The following is a 13,570-nucleotide window of genomic DNA, read 5'->3' on the forward strand; positions in this document are numbered from 1 at the left end:
CACCCATAAACGTCTCCATTTATTACACTAGATGGCAGTGTGATCCTTCCGCCCATTCGCTGGCAGACTGGAGCCAATCCACATGTTCCCTGTGGGTAGTTTAGAGTAGTCCAGCTCATCTCGTTCTCCCAAACTCAACGGTTATGTGTCACCTCCCCAGGGCCCCAATATTCGAACCATATTGTGGTGTTTGTTGGATGTATTGTTCTCTTCGCTTAAATACAATAAAACGAGCTTCACCACACAGATTTTCAAAACTTCCCCTTTTAACAAGACGTTATGTTTTGCACGAAGTGTAACCGAGGATTGAATTTTTTTTTCAAAGTGATAGAGTAGAAGTAAAAGTCATGTGTAAAACTAGGTGTCTGTTTCTAATGCACAACGTAATCGTGTTGTATTTGCTGAGCTCATGGTGCCCTCCTCTGGTGAGACTCACTAGTAATGTGGGCCAGCTTGTTGTTCACTCTCTCTCTCCCTCAGTGAAAGTGTTCTATTTTTGTCTTACGACGTTCCCGATAGAGTATATTTTTCTCTGTCCGATTTAAATGAGCATATACTCTCCCAGGAACCCTTGGCCTCTGTAACCTTTGATGCATATGCCATGTGGGTGTGGGATCTGCGCTTTACAGCTTCGGGCCTGAGTAAATATTGCGGCCATTCCAGGCCTCGCTGTGAATGGAGGAGGAAGGAAATGTCTGTAATCGGGGTGACTTCACCGCTTCCCATAGTTGAGGCAGGAAGTGAGTCGGTTAGCAGAGCGATGACCGTGGTTGAATAGAAGGAGCATATCTTTTCAGGCAGAAAAATGGGAGGTCTTAGGTAAGCTTTTAGTTTCCACTTTTTCTATTATATTGCAGTTTTAATGTAACAGATATTATACTGATCCGCATCATCAACGTGACATGATTTCACATCTTTGAACTGCAAGTCTGCTTGCAGGCCACTTGTGTGTCGACGAATGGGACCTTGTGTTTTCTTTACACCCTACATTGTACGTTCTGAAAATGCACGTTATATTTTGTAGGATTTATAGAGCGCTTAATGTTGCCTTTGTGGTCTGGGCCGTGTTCAGGCAGCCCGCCGCCCCGACTGTCCTCCTTTCCCGAGGCCGAGGCCATGGTTACACTGTTATTCCAATGAGCAAATGTTGTTTCTGGTATTGTTCCGGGGGATGCTGAAATGGATTGCATGCCGCTTTGCCGTGTTAATGGTGAGTATTTTGTTGAGCGTTCAAGAAGAAAATGTTCAAATTTAAGATTTGAAGATGACATCTGCATATTGGATAATATTTCATTTATGATTCACTCATTCCTCACGAGGGTTTCAGCTGTTAAAATATTGCAAACTGAACGAGGTAAAAGGTTTAAAGAGCGATGAGGTGCCAAATGTTGCCACCTCATCCCTCTTTAAATTGGTGAATTAACGGCCATTTGGATAAACTACGTTTTCTTCACATTCCGGAAAAAACAACTCTATTTTTGTGATGATATCGTCACACACCAGTGAGTCCAAGACTACGCAGAACTAAACGGTTTCTGTTAATGTAATTATAGTTAAAAGGCATTGTGCAGACCATAGCTGACAAAAGGTGAGATGCTTCCCCTCCTGCGTCGACCTGTGATGGGATTACAGAAATCATATATCATAGCAGAAAAAGAATCTCTCCAAAGCCACTAAAATTGCTTAGAACCACTACTTTTTTAACAATTAGCGTTCCGCTCATAAAAAAAAACTAAGTAAAGTTAATTTAGTGTGGCAGCTGAGCAATGTCACTAGGCGCTTCGCAAGAATAAACTTGAAATTGAAAATAACAGTGAACGAACAATAAAACGTAAACAACCCCAGACCTTAAAAACCCCAAATTGGAACAGCACGAGGTGCTCGAGAGGAAGCCATCGTAAACTCGAGACAACAGTAAGCTGTTTGACAACAACTTTCGCAAAGAAGCTTGAGATGAATGCCACATGTATGGAGATGTCCTTCAACTGCATGTTTAACATGAGCTGGGGCCAACCAACCATATTTCAGGGCCCCAATTTTGTAACAGAGACCAGGTATAGACCGATGGAAGCATGGTAGGTGATACAATATCTCCACGTTTCATTTGGTAGAGAAATAGTAAATTATTGTTTGGATTAGTAGAATACGGTATGATGCTAACCATGACATCTCAAAGTCTATCAACAAAGAACGAGAGAAAGGGCCCTAAAAGGTGGGGGGGGGGTTTCAGTTTTTTTCCACAGTTGCTGTACTGTAAACTTCAATATGTGTGCCAGAAACAATGAATCTTTTTATTAAACCAAGGTAAACAAATTACTTATCTAATTTTCCCTTTGCGATCATCAGATATGAAAAGATAATAAATACAAAACGTAGCCTGTGCAGTATGAAACGGGACCGTTCATGTGGGCTTGTTTTGCCTCAAAGCCTTTTGCAGCCTTTAGACAAATTGAAGAGTTTCTGTTGACGTGATGCTCCCCTCCCTCCCCCCAACCCCCCCAAGTATCACACAGCATCCGGATCCACTCTGATACCAGACAGAAACACTGAGGCCCTCTTTGCCCACTAGAACAACTCCACGAGCTGCAGCGTGCCAGTCGGCAAACAAGAGGTTATTTCTGTCTGTGGTCGACCCTTAACCGACCCCCCGCAGGGCGTCCTGCCGCCCGGGTCCGACGAGGAGGAGGAGGAGGAGGAGGACCACGGGGGGGGGGGGGGGGGCTCGGGTTGTGTGCCACTACTTGCAGAAAGACCCCCGAGGGTTAATGACACTTATGGGAAAGGTTTATGGTTGATGAAATCAGGGAATGTCAAATATTAACCCGTCCTTTGCTGTGGTTTGTCTCTCACGTTGTCCAGATTGTGGGGGACGGACCGTTACCTCAGAGACGCACACAAACACAAGGCTCTTATTTTCCCCTCATCCGGCTGCTTGTTTTGGCAAATATGATGAGATATTTTTAGCAGCGTAGTCTGCGCCTGCTTTATAGTGTTGGTCAATGGGGACATTTTTCATCATAACAAAGTTTTTCTTTGAAAAAAAAAAAAAGCCGTTCCCTATTTTTAGCTGCGTGCACCTACAAATCATTTTAAAACGATTGTGTTTTGTTGTCCTCATGAGACCAGATTAACTTTATGATAACTCAACGAGGCGAGCTCTGTAAAATATAGCATGTAATAACTTGGTCATGGATATGGTGTCTTTGGGAATAATATCCTTGAGGCTTGATCATGATTCTCTACGTGACTGAAGGACTGACACAGAGAGAAATCCTGTAGGTTTTCATGGGATGTTACTCATTAAAATGCCGCAAGTAATGAAATAAGTTCACTCATCTGATGCTGCGACATGACTCGGTTATATCGTCCAACTGATTTACCACAACTATGACTAAAACCACAATACAGACCATTTCCACACATGGGAAAAAAACCTGCGTTTCTCCATCCGTTGTCGTCGATATCATGTCATTGATATTCTTTTGTTTCTCAATTCTAAAATGTGGAAAGGGATCATCCTGTGTTGCCCATTGTTGATCCAAATGCAAATCACATGTGGTTGTATGGGGGTTGATGCGCTCATGCTCAAATGTAATCGCAGTTGGCCTCTGCAGCTGTGAGTATGTTTACTTTTTGGTAAGTGTGTGCAATTAGATGTTTTTGGTGATGATGTTAACAAACCCCAAGATGCCGCTGGCCTTCTTTTTTTTTTTTTAAGCCTCATATGGCAGCTGCATGTAGCGTAGCCTCAAAGAGAACTTGAGGCCTGCAGGGATTTCCCTCTGGCTTTCCCACCATCTGCAGAGGCCTTGGCGGGACGTGATGCTAGCGGGGCGCTGTGGAGGCTCCGCGCTGGAGATGAATGGCCGCTTTTACTGCAAAGTCTCGCAAGCACACGTGCAACCTCCCTCGACGTCATTGGAAACGCTCGTAGGTTTTAAATGATGTACTCGTTATGTCGAGGTTTACAGGCTGATTTTCATTCACCAGCCGGCATTTACAACGTTCGCAATCGTCGTTTTCTTTGACTAAATTTAGGTCGAGGTGTCATGTGATCTCTTCATGACAACGCCGTGGCAGCCGCCCAGGTTTTTCATTACCACGATAAAGAACTCTTAAGGTTTGAAATGTGTTTTAACACCCTGAACAATCAGTCCTGCACAGTCCAACACCTGATACTTGGACAACTATTTTCATTAACAGATTGATAGTTTGATTGAACTTTACGTCTCTCTCTTTGGTGCAGAAGCATAAGCTCAACAATGTGCTTTTGAATTTATTCACGCTGACGCCTCGGCGCAGAGGGGGCCAGAAACGAGCCACTTGTAATGGAAGGAGCTGTCTGCTTTGCATACCGGCAACTAAATGAACGCCAAATGTGCATCTTGTCCAGACATTCCCTGGGACATTTTTTTTTTTCTTTCTCTGGAACAATCCCAATGAAAATTTTACAAAGAATGAAACACAGTCCGGATTCATACGAAGTTCCTTTGAGCTGAAAGGGACTGTATTGATGACTCCTTCATCACTGCACTCCTCAGGGAGGGGGGGGCATCAAAAGTGTCAAAGCCTTTAAGAGGCTTGGAATCCGCTTATGGTTTTTTTAAAATGTATTTATTTGTACCTTTTTTAATATTGACCACGTTGCCGTACATTACTTTACTGTGAGAAATGTTTTCATTAATCAAAGCATGTGAAGCCCCCACACGGGGCTTGATGTTAATGAGGACTTTGATGTTCAAAGAAACTTGTGTGGATTTTGGCTCTGAACAATGCTTTAGCGCCGAGGGTCCGGAGTCTGATGAAGGTCGCGGGGATCACGGCGATGGGGCTGGAGTGCACGTTCCCAACGGGGACAGCACTGACAAAGCGATGGGCCTGGGTCATGACCTTATAATTGAATTAAATACAGTCTGACGACACAGAATTTAGATTTACTGAATGGTATCAATGCGTCAATGCTGCTCTATAATATCTATAATGCATATAGTGGTTCAGAGGTGGTTAATGTCAAAAAGACTAGAATAGAAAAAGAGAAGATTCTGATTGTGAATAGGTTTTACACAAAATGTGAGTGCCACGCAGCGGGCCGTCCGTTTTTTTTTTTTCAAAGGTGTTAAATACAGAGTCCAGAAATTGAAGCAGTTTTACAACATGGACGCAGCTAGTTAAAGCCAAGAGTTGTAACCTATTGCCTCAACTTTGCCAAAGTCGGTTTCAGAGTAAACCCCTCTTAAATGTTGTATATATTGTACAAAGTATATATAAATATCAAGGAAAATCACAATAAATCCTCTCTTCAATCTCTGGAACTGTGTGTGCTTTGAAAGCCGGCTTGAACTTTACACACATAAAGAGTATCTTAAATCTAACAGAATGACTGGAGAATAACACCTCCTTACATCTTCTTTTTATGTGGAAAACCCCCCACCCCCCCAAAAAAAACTTTTAGGCCACAATTGTTGATGGGTTTCCACATAAAATGTAAAGTACAATGAAAAGTAATGTTCCTGGAACTTTATTATCTGGCTCGTTTGGAAGAATTGGAACACGGCTAATGTGTGCACACTTTAATCGAGTCAAAAGGTGGACACACGCAATCACGCAGTCCTTGAGTATGCCTCCCCCCCCCCCCCCCCCCCCCCCGTGGCTTTGATGTCGAGATGATGCATTGGCAGTGAGAGTATTGCTTCCACTCGGAGGCCTGCGGTTATTACGAACTGACGTCCAAGGCTCAGGTTACAATTTGCACGGCAACAACAGTGGGACGGGTGAGAACGGTGTCGTCCACCCTCACAGATTCACATCTAGGGGCCCGAATGAGACGTGTGCAACGCTTTGGCTCTGTGCCGCAGCGCGTAAACGACTCGCGTGACACGCGGAATAGTCTCGCACACCTCCTGCCCGACCAGAAGAGCCGTCCCGACGGCCTCCGCTGGCTCACCAAGCAGCAGACCCGAACGTCCCAGAAGGAACCCCTGAGTGATTTGTAGGTGGAATTAGTTCAAATTGAGACACATAATCTCAGTTCAAATTGTTGAACTGAAGGCAAAGGTTTTACTGCGCAGTTATTTCGCATTATTGCGTCATTCAAATATTTTACTCATGATTCAGTGCTGCAAATATAACAGCCCCACTGTAATTGGTGGGCTATGATGTATAAGCTTTAATCCAATTTTTTCACAACTAACCTTTTTGGTTTTAATTCAAAGGAGCGTTGGTGTATTTGTCTGGTTTGTTTTGGCTGGTTTTGGTAGTTACCGTTTCGTGTGTGGATTATTTTATCAAACGAACCATACCTTGAAAACACACATTCTTGTTGTTTGAACCACACGGCCACCCCAGGGTAAAAAAAAAAAAGGAATAAAAGAATGAAGCCATGTCTTCATAAAAAACAGCATGCAGTGCATTGAGTGAAACGTGGTCCCGTTTAGAGTTAAAATGGACCATGAAGCAGCGTTCGCTCCACAACCTCTTGTTCCCACTTCTGTTTGCAAAATACCCAGATGGGGCCTGATATGTTCACCACTGTAATCTATAAAAACCGTATACGTATATATCTTCCCGGACGGCCCTATCTTACGTTTTTTTTTTTTTGGTAGCAGTGTCGACTTATCAGTCATTTGAGTGTGAGTGTACGGTACTCGCTGGAAAAGAAGCGGCAATGTTACATTTATTGAGAATAAAAAAACAACGGAATCTCATCACAACCATCCCATGTTAAGCGCCTTGCCTCGATTGGGCTTTTTCTTCCCTCGGTGCCGACCGTGAGCAGGGCTACAGGTGTGGAAGCACCCTCGATCTTCTCCTACTCGATGGGACGTTTTTGGACAGAGGCGTGATTTATTGCTAAGTAAAGAATATCATCTTTCTTCGACATCAATCAAGCGCTGCTTAGTGACTGAAACGCTTAAGTTGATTTGCTCCATAAGTTAGTAATTATGAAATGAAAGTGAATGAAAAACAGCTGGCCAGTGGGAAGCAGATGGACGTAGTTGTGCGTGATCATCATCATCAATAACATGGAATTATTGTTCCACTAAAAATATGTTACATTCCAAGTGCCCTGCATACGGTCTACTGAGTGTAGTTTTATTTAATCAAATATATTTTTGTGTAAACATCTTGTATTAATACACCGTGCAGTTTAAGATGAGAGATTAGACTTTTGGATTCTAACTGAAGTTGAGAAAAAGTTCTGGACCTGGATATGAGAGCTGGTGCAGGAGAGATGTTTGTGCATAACACAGGTGTAAGCAGTGAGCTGTACCATTTACTTTATTAACTGCGTATTTACTCCGTCCCATGCGGTCTGACATGCACATTCACTGATCATCAAACCACAAGACACGTGTCCGGTCCTCGCGCGGCCTGCATTGTCGCAGGAGAGCCCCCCCCCCTGATTCCCTGCAGCCATCACCCTGACGTCAGACCCTCTGCGAGGCGCCCGATGACATGCTCTCTAACCAGCCTTCTGGATCCACTGAGACGAACCCAACGCACCCCAATTACCGAAATTCCCCTTTTTATCTCTCTTCCTGTCGGTGCTTTTTGAGGTCGCGGGTGGAATTTAACCGCCATTGTGAGCCACGACGAAGCGTGCTGTTGCACGAGCCGCTGCGTTTGCCCCCCCCCCCCCCCCCCCCGCCCCTCTTTGAATGTTTAGTTCAAATTGTTCAGTTAAATGTGCTTTCTACACATTTCTATATATGTAGTTGTAGGTGGTGGTGTAAAGAAAATAAACAATTAAAAATGAAAATCACTTCTGAGTAAAATGAAAATTACTTCTGAGTAAAACACACATTCCCAAGTGTTTAACATTCTTATTTAGTGCTAACATTTCTGAAGAAAAGAACCCTCGCTCTGTTTCCCATGGCGATATTCCCACTCAAGGAAACAGCCTGTTTTGATCGAGTATGTATGAGTTGATTCGGTCCCCTGCTGATTACAAGTTCCCCAGGGATTTGTTGCTGTAGTGTGACAAGCCCTGTGAGCAGAGCGAGGGTTAATATGAGCAGCGCTGTGTTCCCTCCTCCTCACACACACACACACACACACACACACACCCTCGCTGAGACCAGCCCAGAGCCGGAGAGGACGGACTGGTAGCAGCTCTGAGAGCCGGCGGTTGTCCTTCTGCGAGTCTGCTCTCCCCCGGCTGCCTCGGTGTCCTCTGGCCCCCTCCCTCCATGGGACTGCAGACCTGGCCGCCCAGTAGACCACTGTCCTCTATGGCCTGCCTCGATGTGGAGACCCCCTCCATCTGCAGGGGTAAATTTAAATCAGGTGATTTATTTATTTTCATTGTCTGGTGCGCATGTGTTTTATCTGTATGTCTACGTGAAATAGATGGGGGGGGGGGGTTTGGATAATAAATCAAAGTTACTTTTGAGAAACAAAGAGAACCGAGAAAGAGTGAATTCTGTTTGTATCCCCAATGTATATTGCTCTGTTGAAACACTGTTACGGCTTTCTATCACAAAATACACAAATTCACTCCTGGCAAGTTCACACAAAGCGCTTCATTGAGGTGAAGTGCAATAACCACATATGCTTATCAAGATCTCGGTCATTATTTGCATGTTTTTAAATGTCTCTTGTTTGCATTCATCTGCAGCAAATTCCTTTTCACTAGACCAACATAGACTACTTTGTTTTAAATAAAACAAAAAGCTGTCTTTGAGCGATAGCCGTGTTACTATTCTAGTCTGTTTTACTTATTGTAACATCTGGGAAGTTCCATTGGATCCAAATAGTTTCCAACTAAGTATGTTCTTGAGAGTGCATTTTGGAAAATGCACAACACAATTCTAATGGTAAATGTGTACTGAATGTGTATAACAAGCAAGAAGTTGACCTGAATTGAATTGGTTTTTCATTTAGGGAAGGAGCGTAAACGTGTGTTTTCATCTTTTTCTCTGGGAATATAACACTTTATAACACTGTATAACACTACAAAAGATCTTTAAGGACTAAATCCGACTACCGGTTTAAGACATTAGCTTTTCAGTAGGAAATATTGAAAAACCCAGCGTTCAACAGCTGCCTTTTGACTTCTATACATCACAGTCCGACAATCACCTGATTTACACCGTTTAAGCCTCGCTGACGCATTTCTGCCTTGTTGAATGTATTAATGATGAAAGCAGTGGTGGAATGGAGGGATTTTAGAACATGTCAGCTACTTTGTTTATAGACTATATACTTGTTTAGTAAATTATAAATAGACCTTTGGCTCCATGTGAGTGGAACTTTAGAAATGCAGCTCATCACAATCAACTTTTTGATACACTAACGTAATTATAGTCCTGGTTCTCTGGTTGTAGATGCATCTTGGCTGAAGTGGCCGTGTGCATTGTCACACTAAAATCAACATAACAGAGTGTCAGTCTGTCTCTGAACTAAATTCAGCTTTGGTTTGCTTCCAGTTCTCGATGCACACACAAACACACGCCAAAGCATTTTAGCAATATGTGTAATGTTTCTAAAATACAAAAAAAACGGGGAAAAGTTGAATACAATATATTCGTAGGAGATCTCCGGGGATGATTTACCGAGAACAACATGGGTCTGAGATTAGCGATTACATCAGTGGACAGGGATTTCAGCAGAGCCCTCTCTCTCTCTGTTTCTCCTCTACCTCTGTTACGCTCTGCTGGTGAGCACGAGAGCGCAGCCAGTTTGCATCACGGGAGGGTTAGCCAGGGTTCAGGTTCAGGTACTCCATGAAGTGTACCCCCCCCCCCCCCCCATAGAGATGTCGGATCAAACTCTTCATTTTCTTGTGGCCCTTCAAGGCAGCTTTTGAACTTATTGATATGCAGCAGCATGCGCTCATAACATTTCTTCCCCGTGGCATTGTTTTTTCTTTTCTTTTTTTTCCCCGAGTCACAGTGGATATGAATATTGAGACAAACTAATGGCATTTTTTTACAATCTCCTGGTATGATCGGACTTGGACTGATCATAACCCCCCCCCCCCCCCTCTTGGGCTTGTAATAGGAAGCGGGCGGGGCGGGCACACTGTGTTCTCTTCCCCCAAAGTCGATGGGCTGCTGTGAGAGTGGACTCGGCCTCCCACCCTTTTTTCCTCGCCACTTGTCACTTTGTGTTCCCTTGCCCACCAGTGGAAGCCAGCAAACGTCTCCTCGGCTCTGCACACAACCAGAGACCCCCCCCCCACTCCCCCCCTTAACTAGCCCTAAATTTCACGATTCCCAGGCCTTGTTCTCACAGCTGCCCAGTTTATTTTTGTTCGAGTGAGTCACAGAGCCTTGTTCAGACTCCTTTCCCAAGAGAGTTGAGCAGGTCTGTGTGTGTGTGTGTGTGTGTGTGTGCGTGTGAGGCTGTGTGTGACTGTGACTTGCTCTTTCCCCCCCCCCCTGAGCCCCCTGAGTGGTTTTAGCCCGGCGTCTCTCCGCCACAGTGGCGTGACAACACGGGCCTCGTGTACCTCACACCGCTGCCTCGTTCGTCACCGTCACCCGGCGCCGCTCCGCGCTTTTTTCTTTGTTATTCCACTAAAATAACATGTCCACGCTCACATGTTTATGAATGTTTGAACTGGGATCTCACTGCAGTTTATGTTGGTGGGAAAAATAACACGCAAGAGCTTCCAAGTGTACGGGGGGCCCCTGCGTGCAGGACTCAGCCGCTTCTGCAGTGCTGCCACGACAACGTAAACCGATCACGGCTTTCCGCCCAAAACTATTTATTAAATACATTCATTTGCGTCTCTTTGTTGGTGACTGCGGCCCCGACATGGATTCCTTTTTTGATCCTTCTGTACACCGTAGTTAGTCGGACTCCTCTGTGCATTTGCATTCACAAAAAGAGATATGGGCTCTCGTTGGAGAGGTTCTGCTCCAGCTTGAGCTCGCGGTTGGCTTAAGAACCGTAGTTAAAACCATACAGGAAGGGAATAGGATGTCTGTGGTGGTGAGCATGGTTTGCTGTTGGGCCTCGGGGGCTTGCGTATTGATTGAGAAATAATAAGTACTTTGTTTCATTTGAAGTCTGGCCCGTTCCACTCTCGGAGCCACGGAGGGTTGTTAGATGACTCGTCCGGACTTCAAGTACAACCGTGTCTCTGTGTGCTCCCTCTCTCAGTCCTCCAGCTGCGTCTGCAACAGAGGAGATCTCGGGAGCAGCTCGCGGAGCAAGGCATCATGCCGCGTAAGTGTTTACATCAAACACAAAACCACCCAGGCTTTGACTGAATGGAAACCAATTCACTCGTACTTATGGAAGTACAAGATGAAGGTGACTGACATGTCTCTTTTCTGTGTCTTCAAAACAAACTTCCGTCGCAGGTCTCGGTTTGTCAAAGACATTACACTTTTATTTGTGATTATGCAATTACTTGCGCCTGCTTTCCTGTTAGTTAAGGTAATGGTTTTGGGGAATTTTGTAGATTTCGTAAATTGCAAACATGTAAGCAGTGATGAAAAAGACCCTCCTACTTGCATCCCACCTTTTGACGTGACAACAGAATCCTGCTGATAGCTGGATGCCTGGAAAGAGAAAAACAGACAAAGACTCTTTGCTAATGTTCCGCCTCCTGCAGTCGTGCTCACGTCTGCTCACGTGGCTCCGCGCAGCCGCATGAGTCAGCGGCTGAGCACGGACATTTTTCTCCGCTTAAAGCACTACGCGGCTCCCACGCGTACCGGCGTATGGTAGGTATGCAGTGAGGTTTAGGTGATGAGCCGGAATGTTTTGCTTTGCTCCTCTGACACGCCGGCCCGGTGGGTCATTAAAGCAAACATCTGTCGTCATGGAAGAGACGGAGCAGGATAGGTTTACTCTGCAGGATCAAAGATTAACTCGGAGCAAATATCTCTCTCGTCCTGAGTCAGCGAAGCTGGTGCTTCCTGTTTGACTCCCATGAGCTGCGGTTTATTAATATCACACTCATGCAGAACTAAAAACAAGAAGATAATCATATGAATGTATGAATGATGGATTGCACCACGGTCGAGTCGGCGCCGAAAGTGATTGTTGTGTGATTGTGATATCCGAGGGAACAAATACATCACGTTAGTGCTCATTACTGCATACGCAGTTTATAAAGATTTGTGCATAAACCATGCATATATATATATATATATATATATATAAAACTTCCAGCACATTGACGCAGTTTACTTGAATGTTGTAAAACTATTTGCTGCTGGCTGATGTGGATGATTTCAGAAACCATAATATCATTACCTCACTTTCTTCAGCGCTGCAGTCTTATATTATTCCATTACAAAGAATGTTTACATTGGAACTATTGTGTGGTCCACATTATTAAATTATTTATTTACAATATCCTTTCCGTAGTTTTGGAGATCACACTTTTTGGGTGGTTTAATTATTAAAGGTCTGTCATTAATGCAAAAACAACAAAAAGGATGAAAATGGCCTTTCAAAATAGAATATTAAATCAATGATGTAGTATTTGAACATAAAAAGGACAGTATGCTTGTATAAAGAAATACAGTCATAATGGAGCTATTTTAACATTTATTTTTTTATCCACCCCCTCACAGCACTGAAAACCCCCGCTGCCTTTCATGAGCAGATCCGCAGCCTGGAGAGAGCCCGGGTAGGACGAGCATCACCACGGTTACCATCATCACTCAATCAAAATCATCCCCCCAAATATATAGTTAATACGATGCTCTTTTTAACAGACTGGAAGCTTCTTAAAGCACAAACTCTGCAGCAGACCGCAGCGCTCCGAGCTGGTCCGTATGCACATCCTGCAAGGTAATCTCCCTCCTGTGTGTCGTAACCCGGGTCACGCCCTCTAGATAACATGAATCTAGAATACGGTTCTTATTCATCCAATCTCACTTATTGCCCGTTTGAATTTGTTTTACAAAGTTTGCACCAGATAAATCCCTTTGAGTCTGACGGTGTGTGTTGGAGGTGTGGCGGAGCCTCCGTTGAGTCATTCCGGTTCCTGGTTTGACGGAAAGCTAATGACCCTCTGTGTGTGTGTGTGTGTGTGTGTGTGTGTGTGTGTGTGTGTGTGTCCATCAGAGACGCAGGCCGTACCCTCCCTGCAGGCCACGCAGATGAAGCTGAAGAAGGCCAGACTGACTGATGATCTCAATGAGAAGATTGCCCAGCGGCCCGGACCCATGGAGCTGGTGGAGAAGAACATCCTGCCCGTGGACTCTGGCGTGGAAGACGACGTCGATGGTAGCGTGGCGTTCCCGTTCGCCTCTGCCCTGTCGACTCAAGCTTTCCGCAGTTTTGCATTTGTCCTTTAAGTATTTATTATGAACTGCACGTTGCTTTTTGATGTCGGGCCAACAGGTGGCGAAGCCAACGGCTCCAAGCCAGCAGACATTTTCAGCTTCGATGAGGACAGCAGCGATGCCTTATCGCCACGACAGCCTGCCAGCCAAAAATATCTCAGCTCCACCTCGCAGAGGGCGTCTGAGGCCACTTCTACCTCCTCTTACTTAAACTCTCGCATGCAGGTACACCAACACCATGAACCAGTACAATTTATTATATCTTTAATCTTTAAAATCTTCAATGCAATCAAGGCATGAAATTCTTAATATACAAT

General features: G+C 44.6%; 1 protein-coding gene across 3 annotated transcripts in view; it reads left to right on the forward strand.

Moving 5' to 3' along the window:
- The window catches only part of mrtfbb (myocardin related transcription factor Bb), a 46,574-nt gene that overhangs the window by 28,248 nt on the left and 4,756 nt on the right, over positions 1-13,570 (forward strand). The window contains exons 1-6 of one of the 3 annotated variants that reach the window (XM_037475614.2): positions 7,715-8,286; positions 11,110-11,175; positions 12,537-12,592; positions 12,681-12,756; positions 13,033-13,194; positions 13,312-13,478. In XM_037475614.2, the coding sequence (XP_037331511.2) occupies positions 8,190-8,286; positions 11,110-11,175; positions 12,537-12,592; positions 12,681-12,756; positions 13,033-13,194; positions 13,312-13,478 (624 nt within the window). In that variant the 5' untranslated portion in view covers positions 7,715-8,189. Of the gene's footprint in view, positions 1-7,714; positions 8,287-11,109; positions 11,176-12,536; positions 12,593-12,680; positions 12,757-13,032; positions 13,195-13,311; positions 13,479-13,570 lie in introns of those variants that run through there. The other 2 variants (XM_037475618.2, XM_037475617.2) reach the window with 2 other exon arrangements.

This window comes from Pungitius pungitius, chromosome 12, assembly GCF_949316345.1.
Source record: "Pungitius pungitius chromosome 12, fPunPun2.1, whole genome shotgun sequence".
Taxonomy (NCBI): Eukaryota; Metazoa; Chordata; class Actinopteri; order Perciformes; family Gasterosteidae; genus Pungitius; species Pungitius pungitius.